The 24196-nt window shown below is 39.3% G+C and overlaps 1 protein-coding gene across 28 annotated transcripts in view; it reads right to left on the reverse strand.

The window, feature by feature from the left end:
* Positions 1–1475: 1475 nt before the first annotated feature.
* LOC117250182 (CLIP-associating protein 1-B-like) overlaps positions 1476–24196 on the reverse strand; it is a 62617-nt gene continuing 39896 nt past the window's right edge. For 4 of the 28 annotated variants that reach the window (XM_078165831.1, XM_078165828.1, XM_078165854.1 and 1 more), the window contains 22 exons: positions 23632–23727; positions 23363–23554; positions 21692–21796; positions 19733–19789; positions 17174–17271; positions 15731–15754; positions 13294–13541; positions 13070–13133; positions 12505–12668; positions 11230–11452; positions 10967–11062; positions 9961–10113; positions 9755–9861; positions 7978–8100; positions 6052–6199; positions 5582–5801; positions 5448–5501; positions 5157–5359; positions 4945–5073; positions 4629–4835; positions 4422–4538; positions 1476–2755 (listed from right to left, as the gene is read on the reverse strand). In XM_078165831.1, the coding sequence (XP_078021957.1) occupies positions 2672–2755; positions 4422–4538; positions 4629–4835; positions 4945–5073; positions 5157–5359; positions 5448–5501; positions 5582–5801; positions 6052–6199; positions 7978–8100; positions 9755–9861; positions 9961–10113; positions 10967–11062; positions 11230–11452; positions 12505–12668; positions 13070–13133; positions 13294–13541; positions 15731–15754; positions 17174–17271; positions 19733–19789; positions 21692–21796; positions 23363–23554; positions 23632–23727 (2912 nt within the window). In that variant the 3' untranslated portion in view covers positions 1476–2671. The remainder of the gene's footprint in view (positions 2756–4421; positions 4539–4628; positions 4836–4944; positions 5074–5156; positions 5360–5447; positions 5502–5581; positions 5802–6051; positions 6200–7977; positions 8101–9754; positions 9862–9960; positions 10114–10966; positions 11063–11229; positions 11453–12504; positions 12669–13069; positions 13134–13293; positions 13542–15730; positions 15755–17173; positions 17272–19732; positions 19790–21691; positions 21797–23362; positions 23555–23631; positions 23728–24196) is intronic. The other 24 variants (XM_078165836.1, XM_078165834.1, XM_078165844.1 and 21 more) reach the window with 21 other exon arrangements.

The following is a 24196-nucleotide window of genomic DNA, read 5'->3' on the forward strand; positions in this document are numbered from 1 at the left end:
ACATTTAAATCAATTAAATTCACGATTGTTTTAATTTACAAATAAACATTTTAATAGTTTTAACAGCTGTTGTATTTTTCAATGACATTGTTTAAATGTGTTTGGTCCAACAACACCTTACTGGTCTTACTGGTAAAAATTCGAGAATATTCTTCTAGTTTTATGCATCATAGTTACGTCACAATGTGAATTTAAATTTCAATCTCAAAATGAATGCAGAATTTGTGGCTATATGTTGTAATGAAAATAGTTTAATAATATGAAAGAGGGTTCAGGAAATTAAATTTGAGGGAATTTGAAAGAAGTGGAAAATGTTTATTATCCTGTTTAAATTTGTTTACTTGTGTCTGTAATACTATTAAAAAACTGAAAAAAAAAAAGACGTAACTATTGTGACGTGCAAATTTCAGACGAAGGGCAGGAAGTGATAAATCCACATCCTGTGGAACTGGCATCCTGGTCTCACAAATTTTTCGTATGTTTTCCTACGAAAAGTAACGCACGCAAATTCATACTTATCCCACGAACTTTATAAGGCTGCGATAACGGGACCGATGTGGCGACGACGTTAAACAAGGAAGCGCTACCAAGTGGTCGTGCAAGGGTGGCAAGTTGGGTGGTCGATGGGTCACAAAAAACCAGACTTTCGCTTGGTGAACTTTGAGTCTTTTAAAGGTTCGTCATCACCATGTTTGTTTTCCCAAACCTAACCTCTGTAACTTTACGTTAATAATGTAACTGTACATTAAGTAAACGGCCAAGATGGCAGCTGCAGAAGGACCGCGTCCATTCAGTTTAGCTTTGGAAGAAACGCTAAGCCAACTATCTTTTTCCTTGAGAGAGGAACAGAAGACTGCCCTAGAAGCCTTCGCTTCCAGGAAGGACGTTTTTGCCGTTTTGCCGACAGCATACGGCAAAAGCATAATATATCAGTTAGCCCCACTGGTCGCCTTTTGCTCTGATTGGCTATCGTGCTATCCAATTGCATGCAGTGGCATTTAATATGCCTCAGTTAGTGCCGCCCCTTGGGTAGGAAGGGTGTATCGGTGAGGGCCAGACTCAAAATCTTTCTAGATCTGAGTCTGGATTTCCAGGCTAGGTCGAATCGCCAGCGGCTGGTTTTACAACGTCAGGCTTTTAGTGAAGTCCGCTGGTCGAGTCAAAACATTTGACATCAGCTGACTTAAAATGGCCCCTGTTTTTTTCCCAATTTGATGGATTGAACAGACGTAAACACGTTTGTTCAGACTTGTTCAGTCCCAAATTTGCACTTACTGCATTTTTTAATTGTTTATTTATCAGATTTGTTTGTTATTTGGGTTTTGGGGATTTTTCTGGATGTTGGGGGCCCAAATGAAAGCTTGCCCTGGGCGCTAAATCTGATTGGTCCGGCCCTGCAAGTTACAATTAAAACCATACTTTACGTCACTATAAAAATGTTTCATCATTCAGCTGTTGTTCCTTTGTTCATTTCATTTGTTTGTTATTTTATCTTTGGTTAGTTTGTAATGTATATAACAAGTCTTATTTTTTTTTCTGGATGTTGGGGGGTCGGGGCCCCACCACAAGCTTGCCCAGGGCGCTGAATTTGCTAGGTCCGGCACTGCGAGTTAAAAATTATATTTGATTTCAACATAAAAATGTTTCATCATCCAGCTGTTGTTCCTTGTTAATTATATTTGTTTGTTATTTCGGTTGATTTTCTCTTTATTTTTTATTCCTTGTAATATATGAAACATTTTTTTATATTTTTTCAGGAGGGTCGGGGGCCCCAGCAGAAGCCCACCCAGGGCGCTAAATCTGCTTGGTCCAGCCCTGTGAGTTACTATTAAGCTTAAAAACTGAGATCTGTAATTGGTTATTGACCTGATGGGCGTCACACGGAGCAAATGAAACCCTCTAACACCTGTAAAATGATTTGTCCTTTAAATAAAACCTGGTGCTGGTCGTTGGGCCCAAAATCAACTCACTGTAGTGCTTCACATCATTGGCCAGCCAAATGATCATCCAACGCAAACTAACATCAACTTCACATTTTGATCTTTTAAAGCTAAAATGTTTTATATTAAGGAGACTCGTTCTTCTTCTCTTGTACTTTAAGAAACCAGTGACACATTAATGTTCAGATGGACCCTTTAAAGACGCTGGCGCCGCTCTCTGTGGCTCAAACGTCCTCACGTGTTCCTTTAAGGTTGATCCACCAGGTTGGATGAGGCAGTAGTTCAGGAAGGAGGAACATGGTTCAAAGCTCTTTACATTCAATACACAGTCAGGTCTGAAGTGGACGTTAAACACGTGGATACTAAAGAGGAGTACAAATACTGATATAGCCACAGGGTGCTCCTGCGCTCAGAGGAAGGAGCAGACTCACCTCAGGTCCCAGGAGCGAGGAGGAGGAGGAGGAAGAGGAGGAGACAGAGGTTCCTACCATCCATGGAAGATAAAAGTCTTAAGGCTCATGACTCTAGCGCTGACAGAGGACGTCTCAGCCGCCTCCTTCCTCCCAAAAACAAGCACCTCCTCATCTTCCTCAGCAGGAGGAGACTGGATGGGAGGAGGCGCCTGCTCCTACACAGAACATCTAGATTAAATCATGATCCTTTTTGTGTCGTCTGATGGAATGAAACGTGGTGATGAAGTTGATGAGGAGGAGGGCTGGGCGTGGGCGGAGTTAGTAGGAGGAGATGTCGGAGGAGCTGCTGCTGTTGCTGGTGGAGGTCTGAGCCCTCTTGATGTACAGGTTGAGCAGCTTCATCTGAGGGAGGAGAACAGGAGGAGGGTTAGACGACTCCACCTCTGAATACAGGAACAAATAAATAAATCAATATGGGAAAAAATATAAATGTATAATTAAGACAAAAAAATTAATAAATAAATGTAGGAATAAATACAGGAATACATACATGTCTACATAAATATCGGAATAAATAAATAAATAACCACACCACAATATATAAATCTAGAAATATAGAAATAAATAAGTGTAGGCATAAATATGAGAATAAAAAAATAAATAAATAAATACCATATTAAATGCAGAAATGTTTCAATAGATACAGCACTTAAATAAATAAATATACATATAAATAAATTAATAAATAAGTGTAATAAATACAATAAATAAATAAATAAATAACGAAAGAAAAACCCATAAAAGTATAAATATACAAATAAAAAAATATACTGGGATAAAAAGACAAACAAATAAATACATAAATAAATGGATGAATTAATGTAGGTATATATAAAGGAATAAATAAATTAATATACAGAATTATATGAATAAATGTGTAAATAGATATGGCACTAAAACAAATAAATACATGATTGAATAAATAACTGTCACAATAAATACACTGAATAAATATCTAACAATAGAAAAAAATACATAAATGTGTAAATATATATCAGAATGAATAAATAAATAAATAATATGGAAAACATTATAAATGTATAAATAAATACCAGAATAAGTAAATAAATGAATAAAAAATATGGAAAAAAGTATAAATAAATACCAGAATAAGTAAATAAATAAATAAAAAATATGGAAAAAATTATAAATGTATAAATAAATACCAGAATAAGTAAATAAATAAATAAAAAATATGGAAAAAATTATAAATGTCTAAATAAATACCAGAATAAGTAAATAAATAAATAAAAAAATATGAAAAAAATTATAAATGTATAAATAAATACCAGAATAAGTAAATAAATAAATAAAAAATATAGAAAAAATTATAAATGTATAAAGAAATACCAGAATAAGTAAATAAATAAATAAATAAAAAATATGGAAAAAATTATAAATGTATAAATAAATACCAGAATAAGTAAATAAATAAATAAAAAAATATGGAAAAAATTAAAAATGTATAAAGAAATACCAGAATAAGTAAATAAATAAATAAATAAAAAATATGGAAAAATTATAAATGTATAAATAATACTAGAATAAGTAAATAAAAAAATAAAAAAATATGGAAAAAATTAGAAATGTATAAAAAATACCAGAATAAGTAAATAAATATAAAAAATAAATACACTAAATAAATGATTAAAGGTAGGAATAAATATTAAATAAATGACTAAATAAGGCTAGGAATAAATACACTAAATAAATAAACAAATTAATGTTTAAATAAATACAGGATTAATTAAGTAAATACGTAAATAATTAAATAAATAAATGTAGGAATAAACACCAGATTAAATAATAAATTAACACAGATACAAATAAATCAAAGAAAAATAAATGCTGAAAAAAATAAATAAAAGAACACAGATAAATGAAAAAAGGCGCATGCATAAATAAACAAATACATAAATGTTATTATATTTTTCCTGTACTCAGGACTGTTAACAAAACATCGAGGACAAGAACCTATCGTTCAGTGAGAGACAGGAAGTGAGCGCACCTTGCTGCCGGTCAGCTGAGCCAGGTACGGCTTCAGCTCCTCTCCAATCACAGAGTAGATGGCGACGAGGCAGAAGACGCTGGCCTTCCTCACGCTGCTCTCCGTGTTGTCGTAGCCCTGAAACATCACACCATGTTGAGTTAGCGCTCTCAGTCTGCAGAGTACGTCTCATAACATCTACTGTATCGACCACAAATGGCGTCCGACCTGCAGCAGCCCGGGGATGATGTCAGACAGCAGCTGATGCAGCGGCTCCTTGGCGATGCGTTCGATGGCCCTCGTCTGCATCTTGATGGCGGCCAGGTTGATGGGGTAGTCGGCCGTCTGCACGATGGGACACAGGACCTTGATGCACTGCTCTGGGTGGATGGAGGCCGCCAGCGTGGAGGCCGCCTCCTCTGCCGCACGCACCACCTGCACAGACCACGGAGAGCGTGATGCCAGCTCTGTGTCACAACATGTCTGCAGTGTGTGTGTGAATGAACTGTGATGTCAGACAGTGTGTGGACGCTCGACTCCTCACCTCCTTGTGCGAGTCTTTGTGAGCCTCCAGCGTCTTCATGATGGTCAGCTCGGCGTAGTTCTTGAAGCGGGCCGGCTGGTTCCTCAGGATCTCCTTCAGGACTCGCAGGGCCAGCGCCCGGATCGTGTGCTGAGGGAGACACGAGTGCGTTCAGGGTCACAGTTCTCTACAGAGCGTCTCACAGAGGATCAGACAGGTGTTCGGGGTCTTACGTCTTTGTCTCCGAGCGTCTCCAGCAGCAGCAGCAGCATGGTCTTGAAGTGTTCCTCCCACACCACCAGGCTGTCCTCGCGTGCCACTTTCAGCAGCTCCAGCAGGGTCCCCCGCCGCTCCTCGGGGCCCCGCTCCCCGCCTTGGCCCTGGGAGAGCTCCTTCAGCAGCTCGCCGACCAGCTGCAGCTGCTCGGCGGGTCCTGCTGCGGGAAGAGGACGTGTGTGTTACTTTGGTTACAACAAACAGACGCCACGTTGTGGAAAGGACTCCATGATGTGACGTGGGTTTACCTGGGAAGCTTTTGGGGCTCACGATCTTGTTCTCGACGCACTCTTGTCTCCCGCCTGCAAAGAAACATGTCATTTAAAAGACGACAAAGCAAAACGCCAACGTGAGGTCGACGTCTGAGCTCCTGCGGTCTCACCGTCTCGCAGCTGCTCCACAGCGTCCTCGTACAGCGCCTCCTTCAGGGCAGCTTTATCCAGCGTGCTGATGCTGTCCGTGTAGTTGTACGGGTTGTAGTCTCTGAAGCGCGGGCCGGCGAAGGAGCGCGGGGACGGCGTGTTCAGCAGCGACGTCTTGTTGTCCAGGGCGGTGCGTCCTCCCCCAACGACGTCGGAGTCTGAGGACGCTCCGACTCCAGACTGAAGGATAACATCATGACATCGTTAGCTAACATGACTGGACGGTAAAAGATACTCACACTCACACTCAGAAACGGATTTTGTGACCTGCAAAATGCTTTGTGTGGTCGATGCCTTCAGGCAACGAACGCCACGTCACAAAAAATACGTCCCCATTAATTTTAACGTACACCCCCACACCAAATGCAACTGACGCAATCATCAACACAAACACTAGCTGCAGCCCTCCTCTGTCCATCTTTGTCCTCACCATGCCGTCCCTCTTGCCGTCCCGCCTCAGCGGCTCCATCAGGTCCTCCTGGCTGCGGAAGCTGAAGTTCTGGATGGCCTCGGTGACGCCGCGGAGAGAGCTGTAGATCTCCTCCGAGTTCAGATTCTCACTGTCGTACTCCAGCATGCTGCAGCGTGGGAGAGACGAGACGAGACGTGAGAGCGTGTTCTGCTACGGCAACTTACGGTCTACAGTCTGAGGGGAACAGGACATGATCATGTGGGACTTTGGTGCTTGGAACAATCCCTGAAGACTCTTGGAGGAAACTTTATATCTCGGAGGATTAAACCTCACGAGCCTGACCTACAGACGCTAAGGTGCTTCAGATCAGAGGCTCAGTCGCCATGGACACTTTCCTAGACATGGACCAAACTGATATTTTGGTGTTGAAACTATCCAGACTTTCAGAAACACAACAGAAGAGCTTCAAAGGTCCGAAACTCAAAGTTCAAGCACTGCCGTCCGCTCTGTCTGCGCAGCACAGTGCACGTGCATAGCCGTGCATGTGGACAAAGGTAGAGACGAACAGGTGAGTCAAGCACAGAGACGCTGACGACATGTTTTCTCACCTGAGAGAGTTAAAACAGAAACAAGCGAATGGAGAGTGAGAGACAGTTTGAGCAGATGGAGGCACAAATGGCTGCAGCAGAGGTGACGGCTGATGAGACAGTCGGTGAGTTTCAGAGGTTTCACAGCACAAAGAGAAACAGCTTCAGTCAGCTGATGAGGATTTGTTTCATTCCTAATCATGTAGCCGTGTCGAGCATGACGAGAATGAAATGGACACAAGGTCACACTGACCGTGATGACTGACCACCAAAATCTAGTCAGTTATTTTTTTGAGTCCACAAGTAAATTTGTGCTAACTTCAAAGCCTTCTTAAGATACCGTGTTTACGAGAATGAGCCAGACACAAGGTCACAGTGACCTTGACCTTAGACCACCAAAATCTAGTCAATCACTGAGTCCAAGTGGACATTTGTGCCAAATTTGAGGAAATGTCCTCAAGGCATTTTTGAGATATTGTGTTAACGAGAATGAGACGGACACAAGGTCACAGTGACCTTGACCTTTGATTACCAAAATCTAGTCCGTTATTTTTTGAGTCCACAAGAAAATTTGTGCTAACTTCAAAGTCTTCTTAAGATATCATGTTTACCAGAATGAGACGGATACAAGGTCACAGTGACCTTGACCTCTGACCACCAAAATCTAATGAGTTTGCGCTTGAGTCTGAGTGGATGTTTGTGCCAAATTTGACAGCCTGAGATATTGCGTTTGTGCCAAATTTGAGGAAATTCCTTCAAGGCCTATAAGAAGATGTTGTGTTAACGAGAATGAGCCGCACACAAGGTCACAATGACCTTGACCTTTGAACACCAAAATCCAATCAATCACTGAGTCCAAGTGGACATTTGTGCCACATTTGAGGAAATGTCATCAAGGCCTTTTTGAAGTATCGTGTTCATGAGAATAAAATTGACACAAGGTCACAGTGACCTTGAACTTGACCTGTGACTACCAAAACTTAATAAGTTAATCATGAAGTCCAACTGAACACTGGAGCCAACTTTAAGGAAACATCCTCAAGGAGATCTTGATATATTCCGTTCACAAGAAGGAGACAAACTAAGTCACAATGACCTTGAACTTTAACCTTTAACCACCAAAATGTTATCAGTTCATTGTTGAATTCAAGTGGACGTTTGTGCCAAATTTGACAAATTGAGATATCGCGTTCACAAGAATGAAACAAACTCCAGGTCACAGAGACCTTGATCTTTGAACACCAAAATCAAATTAGTTCATCCTTTTTTTTCCCACAAGAATGGAAGGTCACATCATACAGCTGTACTGTGAAACCCCATGACAGGGAGGAGGAGGAAGAGAGGGGGTGGGGGTTACCTGGGTGAGAACGCTCGCCGCACTGCCTTGAGGGAGGAGTGGGCAGTGGGTGGAGTGAGAGGGGAGGGGAAGGGTGGAGGAGGGAACTTGGAGAGCCCGTCAGCGCTCCAACCCCACAGCCGACTGCAACCAGCCGGGGAGGAAGAGGAAGAGACGGAGGGAGGAGGAAGAGGAGGAGGAAGAGACGTAGGAAGGGAGGAGAGCAGCCCAGAGAGAAAATACAGATGTGAGAAAATAAGGAGAAGCACTGTTTTCACTTTCATGCTGGTAAAACTCTAATGTGGCGTAAAATAATCTGTTATTAACAGAAAATCATTTAAGGTGTAACTCTACGGGAGATAAAAGCTGCCAAAACTAAAAGTAAATGACTTGATATTAATTAATATTTCATTAAAAATAAATGTAGGTGTGAATTACTGTTGAATTAATTCAATTTCCCTTTTATTTATGAACTTTTTGTTTTGTTATTGCACTTTTCATTCACTCAAAATTTATTTTTTTTTCTAAATTTTATTTATTATTCACCCTTTGCATTTTCCCCTTATTTCCCCAATTCATGACCAAAAGGTGAATTAAAAAAAGAAGCAAATTGAAACAGATAGAAAGTTTGATAGTGCAGTAATAAATAAAAAAAAAACATTTAAAATAAATAAAACTAAATGCAAAAACTGATCATTAAATTTAGAATTTAATAAAAAATAGATAAACGATAAATAAAAGAGAAATAAAAAGGGGAATAAATATATGGGTAAACAAATAAATAAGCAAATTAAAACAGAAAGAAAGTTTACATTTAAAAATACATTTAGAATAAAGAAAATTTAAATGCAAAAATAAATAGTTTTATTTTTTAATTTAATTAAATTTAATAAAATAAATAAACAATAAATAAACAAAGAAAAGAGAAATATATAAGGGGGTTAATATAAAGGTAAATAAATAAATAAGCAAATTAAAAAAGAAAGAAAGTTTAAGGAAATAAATAAGGGGGAAAATACATTTAAAAATACATTTAGTATTAAGAAAAATTAAATGCAAAAATAAGTAACTAATTTCTAATTTAATTAAATTTAATAAAATAAATCAACAATAAATAAAGAGAGAAAAGAGAAATAAATACGGGGATTAATACAAAGGTAAATAAATAAATAAGCAAATTAAAACAGAAATAAATGAGGCGGAATTACAAAGAAAAAATAGTATAGCAATAAATAACTAAACACAATATTTTTTTAATGTAAAAATAATTTTTAAAAAAATAGAAATTAAATGTAAAAATAAATATGTAATTTAAAACTTAATAAATAATAATAACAAATAGGGGATTTATAAACAAAGGTGAATAAATAAATGAGCAAATGAAAATAAAAATATAAATTTACATCACATCTATGTTATGTAAAATTTAGTATTATTTTTTTTGTACATTTAATGACATATTAATTTATATATTGAGTCATTTTGGGGGATCAAGCCTGAAGGGCTGAAATACTGTTGTTTTGTGCTGTATTTATTTATTCATTTACTTTCAAAAATGTTTTTTGCAAATGACCATAAGTTTGTACTTCGTAGATGAGATTTGCTCTGTTGAAGGGAGGCTGTATGTAGGTACTGCCTGTGGCCAGACGGGGGCGCTGTAGCTCTGAGAGCCTTGTGATGCAGAATACATGGTGGTGATGGAGGTGAGCTGCCAGTTGGATCAAATCAAACACAGCTCTGATACAGAGACATTAGTGTGTTTAGTGTCTGTGGGCTCCAGGTGCAGTGTGTGGCGTACCTGGGAGAGAGGCCGCCATGGGAGCAGTTGGTGGGTGATGTCAGAGGGCTGCTGCGGCTGCTGGGCTGCCGAGGAGGCGTCCGGCCTGCAGAGTTACTGGGAGACGCCTGCAAATCAACGAAACACACACACCTGGCTTCAGACATCTGGAGATGTGAGTGGCATATATGTGTGTGTATGTGTGTGTGTGTGTGTGTGTGTGTTACCATGCTGATGCCGCTGTTGGCGCTGGCGTTCCTCAGGTGGTTGTGCAGCAGCTTGGTGGTCCCGTCCTGGAAGGTTTTGGGCAGGGCGCCCAGCAGCATGGTGAACTCCGGCGTGTTCAGCTCGAACAGTGCGATGAGCACCACCTGGGCTGCCTGCACACACACACACACACACACACACACACAAGTTACACACACGTTACACACACGTTAATTACCTTTAACTCCACCTGTGTCTCCGCTGCTCCCACGAGCTGTTCGACGGGTCAGTTGGAAGATTTTGGATATTTTTACTGCAGAGATTTTGCCGCCGTGAGCGCGACGAAGAGCGATCAGCTGACTCCTCTTTAGAAACCCAGTGAAACCAGAGGAAGGGAACACCTTGAAGGTGAATCTGAGAGTACACGCCGTGTTAAGAAGCAGGTGTGTTGCAGTGAACGTGCAGCATGTCCACTCAAATTAAATATCAAACGTTAAAGCAGAAGCCAGGACAAGCAGTTTCCACCCCAAGTCTTCGTCAGGGTAACTCGCACGTGTCGAGGTTTACGGAGGAGAGTTAAAGGTTTAGTTCAGTCGGTTAGTCTCAGACGTCAAACTGCAGCAGGTCATGCACAGACTGTTCTGAGTCCACTCTTTCTGACTTCACCCACGACAAGAGTCGACCAAACACAAACAGAACCATGACGTCATCCTCAAAACTTGATTTAAAGGGATAGTTCAGGTTGTGTGAGGAACTTATCCACAGCGGATCCCCCTCATTTTTTCATGCTCATACAGGCAGGAGACTGTGCGGTGCTCCTGTCTGCTTCTCCAAACTCATCGTCACCTCCTGTAGCTCACACACCGGCTGTGGATGAGTCCCTCACACACTTTAAAACACCTGAACTCTCCCTTTCCGAGCAGTTAGTGTTGGAAAGCGTTGGAAAGACATCCAGCAGCTTCCTGTCTGTCCCTGAGAGTCTCAGGCTGGGTTAGAGGACGTCATGCTGTCGTGGGGAGATTCTACCTGCTTGCACCTCTCCTCCAGGTTGCCCTCTCCAGGCAGAGAGGCCACGGTGCTGGGGCGGCCTGAGAAATCCTCCCCTGCCCAGTTATGAAGGGTCTGGGGGTGTGGTGGACAAGAAATGGCGATTGGACAAAAAAAAAAAAAAGACGTGAAAACGAAAAATGAAACCAAACGTACAAATAAAGAAACAATAAGGACACAAAGTTGTGAGAGAAGACGGAGGTGACACTGAGACGCCACACTGTACCGCCCCATCCTCCTACCTTGCGGACGTCGGAGCTCTTGGGCTCGGTGGTCCAGGTGATGATGCGTGACACGGCGAGGCGCGTCTCGCTGGAGTTGACGAAGTCGGCCGGGTCCATCTGGCGGGCGAGCGCCTCGATGTAGCGCAGGATGGCCACCTTCACCTTCAGGTTGGGCGTCTGCGTCTGATCCACGATGAAACGCATCAGGATGTTGAACTGCTGCTCATACGGGAACGACTCTCTGCAGAGGAACAGGAAATACAAAGAGATGCAGCGCTGGAGAAGCAGGAAGTATATTTGCAGAAAACTGAATAAATGACTCAATAAATAAATATAACAACAAAAATATAAAATTAATGTCGGCATTAATCAATTGATAAAATGTGTTTTAACTGACTTCTTTAGTTTACAGTATTTACCTTTGTATTAATTCCTCTATTTATTTTCTGTCAATAACTTTCTTAATTTTTCATTTTTTTTGTGTTTGTATTTTAAATGTATTTTTTTTAAATTTAGTTTCGTATTTATTTTTCATAATTTCATTCCACTTAATTTTTAAATGCATTTATTTATTCATTTCCATATTATTTTCCCTCTGTATTTTACCCCCATTTACTCTCCCACCTTTATTTATTGATCATTTACTTAATTTTATTAATTTAAAATTTTCTTTTTTTAAAATTTATTTTAACTGTATTTATTATTCTTAATTTTATCTATTTATTAATTTTAAATTTGTTTTGTATTCATTATTTATTTAATTAAAAAAAATCAATTTCATCATTTTTAAATGTTTTTTTATTCATTATTTTACCCCCTATTTACCTCTCAAACTTCATTTATTTCTTGATTATTTATTTTTATTTACTTTAAGAATCTTTAAATCAGTTTAAATTAACATTACATTTATTTTCTAAAGTATTTTTTATTTTTAAATGTTTGTATTTTTTAAATTAATTTCTGTTATTTTCCCTTTGTATTTTCCTCCTATTTACTTCCCCAACTTTATTTATTTGTTTATTTATTTCTAGGAACTTTTACATTTATTTATTCATCTTTTTATTTATTTTATAAATGCAATTACTTTTTGTTTATCTTATCTAGTCATAGTATTTCCCCTCTATTTGTTTCCCCCAGTTTTTTTTCATTCATCATGTAAATAGATGAATAAGCATATTAAAATCAGATTATTAATTTATTTTATTATAATTTTATTTCAGCACATTTATTTGTCTTGTCATTTATTTTTGATTTTTGCAGCTTCTATTTCTCTATTTCCGGCCGGCAGCCCACCTGGTGACGTCCAGGGCCTTCTGGACTTTGGCCTGGACAGAGCCCAGCAGGTCGGCCCCCATCTTCTTCAGCAGCTGAGTGAGCAGCACGAAGAGCCAGTCCTGCAGGTCGTCCCTGTGCAGCGTGATGAAGTCCACCAGAGTCTCCAGGAACATGCTGAACACCTGAGAGAGGGAGGAAGAGGAGGAGGAGGAGGAGGAGGAGGTCAGTGTAGCTGCGTTTGAGTTAAACATATAATGGTGCTGCTGAAGTCTGACAGGACGGTGGACTGTGGTGAGTCAGGTGAGTAAACACTTACTCTCTGGTGTTTGTTAGAGTCCGCAGCAGCGAGGAAGAGGAGGAGGAGGCATGCAACAAAAAACACACTCTGTTAGTTTGTCTTCAAGTTAGTGCTGACATGTGAGCAGTGAGTGTCACTCTGACTGTGGCGTGTTCATCATCATCATCATCATCATGGTCTGGGTGCAGCCTGCTGCTGTGTGTGTGTGTGTGTGTGTGTGTGTGTGTGTGTGTGTGTGTGTGAGAGAATCATGCTGTGTGCTGCTGAAGCTCAGCCGCCTCTCACCTTGCTGTGAGGGTCTGCAAACATCCTGGTGAAGATCTCACAGAGCCTCTTCAGCTCCACGCGGCTGGCGGAGCAAACACACGGCAGATTGTTTGATCATTTCAGACCGACTGAAGATCTTTCTGACAGTTTATAAGCAGATTTCTGATGCGTGTCACAGGTTTCTGGGTTTAATTTCTCCCGTGATGTCACCACCAACCACTGACGGACTGCTCCACACCCACCTGAGCATCCTCTGACTCTTCAGCAGGTTCTGCAGTCCCAGCAGCCCCTCCTTCCTCTCAGACCAGTTGGCGCTGGCGCAGTGGTTCAGGACCTCTGCCACGTCCTCCGTCTGACGCAGGAAGTGTGGCGCCATGCCCCCGTTCCGCGAGCTGTACGAGCGCTCGGAGCAGGCGCTGGAGGCGTCGCTGTTGGCGTCGTCATCTGAGTACATCCCCGGAGACTCAAAGCGCCGCCTCACCGGCCTCCGCTGGGAAGAAGAAGAGATGGTAGCAGGGTTTACAGACAGCACACTCTGATGTGGATCTAGCATGCAGCTACAGAGGCGGAGCCATGCGGCGTGCTGATGACGTGAGATGGACGAGGTTATTTCATGCTGTTCAGACTTTAATCACCTCTAACTGCAGAGATGATGTGAGAGACACTTAAAGAGGACCTGTTAGGCTCATTACCATCAGGTTCATACTTGCATTTAAGTTTTCTACTGGGACATGTTTACATGCTTTAATGTTTTAAAAATCTTACTGTCTGTGCTAGAACACCAGTGTTCATCCTTTACTGAGACGCTCTTTTAGCCTCCCTCCTGAGAAAAGTCCATTAGCGGAGAATAGCAACACTTTGTACCGTGAATACCACCAATAAAAGTCTGTCAACAAAATCAGACATGTTCCAGCAGGATAAATATCCATAATAAATCTGAAGGAATGAACATCTGCAACCAAGATGACATGCTTTCCTGATGTTAGCATGTTCCTAAATGTAGCAGTGTACTAGCTAAGGAATGACTGTAACAGAGTATAGCAGCACTTTCTACATTAACACAGATTAAAAATCACCAATATAAGCTTCTGAACACAACCACACATGATCCAACAGGAATGTGATCCAAACTCTGGAGGAAATTGATAACCAAGACCATATTTCCGGGATGTTAGCCTTCAGCTACATGTAGCGGTGTACTTGCAGCTGGAGAATGACTGTATTGTGACACTTTCTACCATGAAAAATAAGCAGCAATAAAAGCATCTAAACACAATTGGACATGTTCCAAAAGGAATATGATCAGAAATCTAGGGGAAATCGACAGCCACAATTACATGTTTCCTTAACGTTAGCAGTGTACTTGCAGTGGCACTTTCTACAGTGAAGAATCACCCCAAAAAAACCCTTCTAAACACAACCAGCCATGTTCTGACAGGAATATGATACAAAATCCGGAAGAAATTAACTACATCTGCAGCCAAGATGACATGTTTCCCTCTGTTGCTTCGCGTCAAATAGGAATTATGGACCCGGCCGTTACCATCAGCAACCAAAATTACATGTTTATTTGATGTTAGCATGTAGCTACATGTAGCAGTGTACTTGAAGCCAGGGAATGACTGTATAGAGAGACACTTTCGACTGCAAATAAAAGCTTCTAAGCACAACTGGATGTGTTCCAGCAGGAATATGAGCCAAAATCTGGGAAAAATAAACATCTGAGAAACAGGGGTTACGTTTCACTGACGTTAGCATGTAGCCAATGTACTTGCAGCCTGAGAATGACTGCAATGGCACTACATTGTCAAAAATCTCCAAAAAAAACCTTCTACACACAAACGTCTTCCTGCAAGAATATGATCTGAGATCTGGAGAAATTTATGTCAGCAACCAAGATGACATGTTTTCTGACATTAGCATGTAGCTACATGTAGCAGCGTGCTTGCAGCCAGGGAATGACTGTGTATAGTGACACTTTCAACTGTGAAAAATCACCAATAAAAGCTTCTAAACACAACGGGCACGGTCTAATAGGAATAGGATCCGAAATCTGGAGAAATTAACAACCAAGATGAAGTGTTTGCTAGATGTTAGCTTGTAGCTACATGTAGCAGTGTACCTGCAGCCAGGTAATGACTGTATGTAGCGGCACTTTCTCCTGTTAAAAATGATCAATAAAAGCTTCTTAATGCAACCGGACATGTTTCAGCAGGAATATGATCCGAAATCTGGAGAAATTTACAACACTGGCAACCAAGATGACATGTTTCCCTGACGTTAGCATGTAGCTACACGTAGCAGTGTATGTAATGTAAACACTTGTGGTAGCCTGGAGTATTCAAAATGGTCTAAAGCCTGAGGGGTTTGCTCAAGGAAATTACTTTCTTATATGTTTACCTTATTATTTAAAATTTTGGATATGTTTAATATGACAGTCCAATATTGTAACATTAAATATATGACAGAAAATATGGAAAAGCACAACAGGTCCCCTTTAAGCAGTTGTGATTAGACAGAAAAGGAAAATCAGTGGTTGGAGTTGTGCAGCAGCTGATATCTTCTGTCAGAGTTTCCTTGACTGCATCCCAACCTGCTCACTCTTCAGTTTTATGAATGGAAAAGTCAGCGTTTAAAGTTTTCATGCAGTGACAGAAAGGTTCGACTCTGTTTCTGTACCTTATTCCTCGAGTCTCCTAACAGCTGAAATTTACAAAGTCCAGGGAGAAAGAGGAGAAAGGATTAAATTATATTATTATTCTGTAGTTTTCTTATTGACAACAAATATGATAAAAAGACCCAAACCAGCATGTTCGTCTGTCTCTAAACACTTTATAACTTCCTCTCAGCTTGATGGCAGTGAGTAATGGACAGAAAGTGTTTTATGCAGAATGTGATGATGTCACAGTGACACTGACCTCTGGGATATAAAATGTCATCACTTCTTTATTTTATCCTGTTAGACATTTGTGTTAAGTTTTGTCATAGTAAGCGCAATAATTCTTGAGTTAAGGCCAAAAACGTTCTTTATAAGGACAAACTGACCTCTGACCTTTTTGCACCAAATTCTAATCAATCTATTCTTGAGTCCAAGTGGGCCTTTGTGCCAAATTTGAGGAAATCCCTTAAGGTGTATTTGATATATCACATTGAGGAGAATGAGATGGATGCAAGACCACAGTGACAACCAAAATCTGATCAGTTCACAGTTGAGTGCAGATGAACGTTTGTGCCAAATTTGAAAAAGAAAAAAAAAAGTCCCTGAAGCTTTTCTTTAGATATTGCACTCACGAGAATGAGACACATGAGGCCACAGTGACCTTGATGTTTGACCTGTGACCACCAAAATCTAATCAGTCCATCGTTGGGTCCAACGGGATGTTTGTGCCAAATTTGAGGAAATTCCCTGAACGCCTTCTTGAGATATCATGCCCACAAGAATGAGGTGGACACAAAGTCACAGTGACCTTGACCTTTGTGACCACCACATTTTAATCAATTCATCCCTGACTTGAAATGGACATTTGTGCCAGATTTTAAGAAATTCCCTCAAATTCCCTTGTGATATTGCGTTCACAACAATGGGACATACGTATGTACGAACAATTTGAAATCCTAATGCCGGCGCAGAGGCATAAAAAGATAATTTATTTATCGTCACAGAGAATGAAAATGTGATGATAACAAAGGCACAATAATTTTGACCTTTCACCATCAAAATCTCATCAGTTTATTCTTCAGCCCAACTGGACGTTTGTGCCAAATTTGAAGAAATTTCCTCAAGGTGTTTTTGAGGCATGGTGTTAATGAGAATGAGAAGAACGCCAGGGCTCAGTGACCTTTGACCACCAGAATCTAACCATTTCATCATTGAGTCCAAGTGGACGTTTGTGCCAAATTTAAAAAGATTTTTTTCAAGGTGTTCTTGAGATATCGCATTCACGAGAATGAGAGATCAGGCTGTGATAGGCACCGCTGCTTTGAGTCTGAGCGTTATATTTCTTGGCTAAGAAAATGTTTTTGGAGAACTGTTTTTCTACCATCCTCTTTCTACTTTACCCACATGGACATTTATAAAAATGATGAACTGTAACACATATATTTTTTCACTTCTCTTCTCACCAAAGCGTCAGCGACGGCAGCCTCGACGTCGGTGCCAGTGTTGAGGATTCTCATGGCGTTGACGGAGGCCGAGATCCGAGCCTGATGGGACAGCCGGTCTGGAAAAGGAAACGCACATCAGCAGGTCAACAGGAGCGTTACTGTGACGAATATGGGATAAAGTGAGGATGAAGTTTGGTAACAGTCACTTAAAATGGAATTTAAAAAATAACAAATAAATAAAGAGGACCAGAGTTCACTCCTCACGCTCAAATTAATAAAATGAAATCAGATTTAGGAGTGAGGAGTGTCTCAGTCCTGTGCTTTGTGGATTCTGGGACCAGAACCAGTACAATTTCTAACTTTATTGTTTAGGTTGGGTTTTTGTTCTTTCATTCAGAATTTATTTAAAACGATGCATTATATTAGATTTGGTGAATGCCTCACGTGTCAATCATGGTTTAAATGTCTCATGAATTTTAGGAGGAGGCGACACAACATGAACATCTGACCCAACCCAAAGCAAATTAGCAAAGAAAGCTGCAATGAATGTTTCGGTAAAGCAGCCAGCAAAATCTTTAACCAACAAAAATAAAGACATTAAAACTGTAAGCAGCGATGAACAGGCACATCGGAGGTACAGGCGGGACGCCGCTCAACACAGCATATATTTTGCCATCTTTTACCATCTAAGAGTTAGATGGTATTTCTTGCCTCTGGAAATTATCAATTGCAAATTGCGCACCACTTCCTGTGTCCAATATGTGGCGCCAGAGAACACACACTATCTGTAGGTAGATAGGATGATATGTCTCACATAACACTGACTTCCTGCTGTCAGTAGGTGGCGCTATGACGATGAGTCAATATGGACATGTAGAAGTCTTCAGGCCTGGACTCTTATCCAGCATGTGAAATTTGGGGCTGATTGGGCCGTACAAAGTCAAGTTACGAAAACTTCCAGAGTCATGGCGAAACATCGAAATTTGCAGCGCCGCCACGGCAACGCTGTTCCACAAAAACACAACAGCTTTGAAATTTATAATCGTAAAGGTCTCAAGATTCAGCTGCCCAAATACGACATGGATCTGTTTAATCTGTAAAGTCACATGATCTGTGACATCATCTTTCGAGCTTCAAACTTTTCCTTCGCAACTTTTTAGTCGTCAGGTTTTACCAGCCAAAATTTGACGAATCCAATAAACCACCTAGGAGGAGTTTGAAAAACTTAAAATACACAAAAACTCACAAAATTCCAAATGGCCAACTTCAAGGTGGGCGGAGTTTATAAAAACCCACTGAGAAATATTTTCGAAATGATCCAAGATGGCTGATTTTCTAGCAGCCCAAAAATTCCCCTAACTCTTTAATGCTCTTCTGATGACATCCGATCAAATTTGAAAAGAGTCCAATAAACCCTCTGGGAGGAGTTTGCAAAACTTTACTTAAAATACATAAGGAAGGCACAAAATTACAAATGGCCGACTTCCAGGTGGGCGGATCCAATGACACCTAATGAGATGTATTTTTCAAAATGATCCCAATCGCTGTATTTTCTCGCAAACTTCACAGGTTTCAATGTGTATGACAAATTTCGTAGTTTCCGAGTATACCAAGGGCGTCAAAATTGCCTTTAAAAGCTCAAAGTAATTAAGGGGCGCTACAGAGCCGATGTGCCCGAGCCTGACTGCACCTTAAGATCGAAGGAATTACTAGTTTGAACATGGCTGCAAAGTTTCGTGACTTTTTATGTTTCCTAAAGTCCTCAATTAACGCAGAAAATCCAAGATGGCTGACTTTTTAATCTGCCGAAAAAATTCCTCCAAACTTTTAAATGCTCTTGTAGATGAGATCCACTCAAATTTGAAAAGAAGTTTGTTAAACTTTACTTTAAATAATTTTTAAAAAACGCACCAGATTCAAAATGGCCGACTTCCGGGGGGGTGGAGCTAAGAAGCTTAATGATAAATATTTTCGAAATCGCAGTTTTAACGCATCCTAAAACCATCAATTGATGCACAAAATCCAAGATGGCTGACTTTCTATTGGCTGAACAAAGTCCCCACAAATCTTTAAAATTCTTGTAGATGACAGCAACGATCAACTCAAATTGCGTGAACATCAGAGACGCGTCATTCAAATCCTGGCGTGCATTTGAGAGCACTACGGAGCCTGCTGGTATGTGTGCCAATTTTGGTGAGTTTTCAAGAATCTTTAGCCCCTTAAAAACGTGATGAAGCAGCAGAAAGAAAACATTAGGTTCTTTTCACATGCTCGGGCCCTAAAAATGCAAATCATATAATGACAGTACAAAATAAAGTTGAGTGAATCAGCAGCTTCCTCTAAAAGCCAAAATAACACAGCTCTGTTACATCGCAAAGAAATGATCGTTAAGAAGCTGCAAAATAAAAGTTCAAACATCCTGCAGATTATTTTCCCGCCCTGCAGACTTGAGCCATGCAGAGAGAGACTTCACTCAGTCAGCCACATAGTTTAATACAGACAGCGACAGGAAGCTGAGTGTAAACATGTTTCATATATTGTATGTGGCTGACTGAGTGAACGAGTTCCACCGGTCACCTGAGTAGCACTCTGCAGAGGACAGGGCGCTGGTTGACCGGGAGTGACGTCGAGTGGCTGGAGGAGGACGTAAAGTTAGAGGAGAAAACACAACCACTGATACAGAAACACACATCAACACATACACCTGCCTTCACATGTCGCTACAGACACGTTAAAGACAACTTCAGGAGAAAAGTATTCCTGCAGCAGCTGCAAACTTTTTTCAGAAAATATTTTTAAAGTTTTTTTCAAACCTCAACAGAGAAAATTTGAGCTTTATGTTTGAACTAGACTTGACTTTAGTGATGATAGATTACTAAGGAGGACCGAAGCTGCCAAAATTAAAAATTAAAAATAAATTATTATTATTATAAATTAATATACCAATAAATGTACCAGAAAATATAAAAAATAACTGATGAAATGTGTTTTGATTTGCTTCATTGTTTACAGTATTAACCGTTGAATTAATTCCCCTATTTTTTACTTTCCTATTTAATTTTCCCTTTTATTTATGCATTTATATTCATGTTTGTATTTGTAAATGTATTTATTTATTTTTGCATTTTTATTTAAATTCTTATTTTATATTTTTATTTTTATGCCTAATTAATTTTTTTAAATGTTGTCATTTATCTAAGTTATTATTTTCCCCATTTTCCAAAACATACATAAATTAAAAAATAAATTTAAAACAAAATTTAAAAAAAAAAAAAATTATTATTATTTTTTTTTTAAAATGCAGCATTTTTTTTCTTTTTATGTTTCTTTTTTTTAATTGTTGTTTTTTGTTTTTGTTTTTCTTTTGTTGTTTTTATTGTATGCGGGTCGAGTATGTTTGTTAGTCTGTTTGTATATGTAATGTTTTCTTTTTTAGATGAAAATTAAATGTAAAATGAAAAAAAATGCAAATATGCGCAAAGAGAAAAATAAATGAGAAAGTAAAAAATGGCGGGAATAAATACAAAAGTAAATACTTGAAATAATGATGCAAATCAAAACACATTTAATCAACTGATTGATGTGATAATACATTTATCTTTAATGATCTTCTAACACATTTAGTAAATGGGGGAATTCATACTAAGGTGAATATTATAAATGGAAAAACAAATTAAAAGAAAAATCAATTTATGTCACAATTTATCAATAAATTAAAGCCTTTTTTTTAATTTATTTATCAAATTATTTTATCATTATCTCAAGTCACCTATTCATTTATTTATTTTTAATTTTGGCGCTCCATTTAATACATTTAAATGTATTAAATGTTTTCTTTTCTTTCTTTCTTTCTTTCTTTTTTTCTGTTTCTCTTTCTGTATTATTTTCCCCTTCGTATTTTTTTCCGATGTATTTTCTAAAAAACAAATTAATTAAAAAGAATAAAATCAAATAAATACAAAAGAAATTTAAAAAATATGAAAAGGGAAAATTAAATAGGAAAGTAAGAAAATAGGGTTTTTTTTTTTTTTTTATTCTTTCTATCTATCTGTCCTTCAGTATCATTTCCCCTTGGTATTTTTCTCCTGTGCATTTTCCAAAACATAAATTAATTATGAAATAAATTCAAATTAAAATAAAAAAGAAATCAATTTAAAAAAATATCAATTAATTATTGCCTATATTTATCAGATTATTTTTGGTATATTAAATGGCACATTTATTTATTTATTTATTTATCAAGTCACCTATATTGTATTTATTTATTCATTTATTTCTCAAGTCACCTATATTGTATTTATTTATTTATTTATATGGAGATTAGTTGAGTAGAGTCTGGACACTAAAGTAGAGAGCATGCAGAGAGTCGGCAGGAGGAACAGTGATGGAGGCAGACAGGTGTGCAGAGGGAGGAGGGGAGTGATGGTTGGTACACTTCTCTCTACAGGAAGTCTTCTTCTTCATGTGCTCTGACTTCCTGGTCTGTGTAAGAGCTGTTTTCTGCTCTGGTGTGGAGGGAGGGTTGTCAGTACTCACCCAGGGGGGAGAAACCCCTGGCGGGGCTGGTGTCGCGGCTGCTCTCGCGACTGGTTTCGCGGCTGCAGCCCTGACTCATGCTCGGCCGGGGGATCCGGCTCCGGGCTAGAGGAGCACGGCAGAGAGAGACAGACAGACAGACAGACAGACAGACAGACAGCAGCGCAGGGGGGAGAGTTTAGCTCGTAGCACATCCAGCCAGACACTGACACACCTGAAGCTCTGCAGACAGAGTTAGTGACGCAGGAGAGAAGAAGAGTCAGACTGAGGGAGGCTGCAGGAGTTAGTGTCACAAGAGACAGGAGGTGTCTGGAGTCTGTGGTGCGTTCAGGAACATCTGTGCCTCAGGCAACCTTTAAACAATCACACTTTAAACTCACTGCTGATGAGTTTGGTCCAAAGACTCTCTTTAACCTGCAGCTCTCAGTTCACCTTCATCATGTTGTTGTTTACACTAACGCTACTGTCTGTATGCAGTTTGTATGTTTAAAATCTCTGGTTTGTGTTTAAATAAATATATATTTGATCACTTTTGGTTGTTTTTTATAAAATGTCAACAAGTATATATTCAGTTTAATTCAATAAACCTTTGTTGTTCCTGGAGGGAAACTCTGGTGCTGCGTAAAACAACACAACAAAGAAAAAACAACAGAAAAAGAAAAAAAAACAGAGAAAAAGAAAAAAAAATTAAAAAGAAAATATTTTAAAAAAAGAGTATAAAACAACAAAAAAAGAAAGAGAAAAACAGGAAAAATAAAATAAAAACAAAAAGTAGACAAAACAAAAAATAAAATAAAAAAACAGAAAAAAGAAAACAATAAAACAGAATAAACAACAATAAAGACGAAACAAAAAAAAGGAAAAAATACCACAAAAAACAAAAAAGAGGACAACAAAAATACAAAAAAGACAAAAAGAAGAAAATACAGAGAAATAAAATTTAAAAAAAGAAAATATAAAAAAGTATAAAACAATAAAAAATAAAAAGAGAAAAGAAGGAAGAAGGAGAAATAAAAGAAAAATGGGAAAATGCCAAAAAATAAAAACAAGACCAGAAAAAAACAACAAAAAGTACAAAAAAGAAAAAAGAAAATAAAAGAAAAATGAAAAAAACCCAACAAAAAGTAAAAAAGAAACAAAAAATAAAAACAACAAAAAGAAGAAAAACACAAAAGAGAATTAAAAACAAACACCAAAAAAAACAAAAAGGAAAACATCAACAGACGAAAAAGTAGAAAATAACAACAGAAGAAAAGAGAGAAAGAACCAAAAAACAAGAAAAAAAAGCAAAAAAGAAAAACGACAAAAAAACAACTAAAACAATAGAAAAAGAGCGGAAACAACAACAAAAAAAGAAGAAAAAACAACAAATGGATGACAAAACAAAAAAGTAGGAAAAGAAACAAAAGAGGAGAAAAAAAAAATAGAAACAACAAAAACAAAAAAGGAAAACAAATAAACAAAAAGAAGTGAAGCAGTCTGGAGCTCAGATTGTTTAACAAAAGCTAAATCTAAAAAGACACCTGTGGTCACTGGATCTGCTGATCTGCTGATCTGTTGGATCGACGTCTAAATCAGTCGTTAGTTTGTCACTGAGTTACTGCGAAGTGTTTGGTTCACTTTAACTCTTTGTGTTTATTTTCCCGCCCTGCGGCTGCACGCCGTCCTCACCTGAGCCTGATCTGGTGGGGCTGGTCTCCCGGCTGCAGCCCTGGCTGCGGTGACCTCGGGGTCGGCCCTTGTCGCTCAGGTTGGCGGAGGTGCTGCTGGCGGCGGTGGCGGCGGCGGTGCCCATGGTCGGCCTGGGGATCCTGCCATAGGTGGAGCTCAGCAGTCGGCCGGGAGAACCTGACCTGCTGCCGGCTGACACACAGAAGGAAGCTGTTATTTTATTGCTACATACCGTGAACACACTGTACGCATGTTTTTAATCTGCTCACGCTGAGACTGCGAGACGACCTTCCCTCGACTCCTCCCTCGGCTGTCCGTCACAGTCGGGCCGTTCCCTGCGCTCGTCCTCCTGGTTCGGACTCGACCTGCGGACGCAGAGAAACAGGAAACGTTAACGTCAAAGTTGAAACGCTCTGAACGTGACGACTGCTGTCAGTGTGGACGTGGACACGTTGAACACGTCTGTCATGCAGGAACAGAGTGACGGTAACACGCAGGCCGCAGGGAGGAAACGTGACAGACGGGAAACAGTGACAGATGAAAGACAGGTCAGACACTTCTGAATAAAAGAATAAGCTCCGCCCCTTTCCTTCTTCACCAATAAGGAGTCCTCTTGTAAATCCACGATGCAGAAATTTCATGTTTCTATTCTGAGGAACGTCATGAACAGGACGCTGAAGTTGCTCCACACCATCAATATTTCACTCACCTGAACTCGTGTCTACATGTTCAGCAAACATGACACAACAGAGGTGGGACCAAGTCTTTGTTTTACAAGTCCAGGTCTTTTTGGAAGTCGAGTCTTTAGTGATCAGACTAGTGACTCGTGTCCGC

The sequence above is a fragment of the Epinephelus lanceolatus genome, chromosome 24 (assembly GCF_041903045.1).
Source record: "Epinephelus lanceolatus isolate andai-2023 chromosome 24, ASM4190304v1, whole genome shotgun sequence".
Taxonomy (NCBI): domain Eukaryota; kingdom Metazoa; phylum Chordata; class Actinopteri; order Perciformes; family Serranidae; genus Epinephelus; species Epinephelus lanceolatus.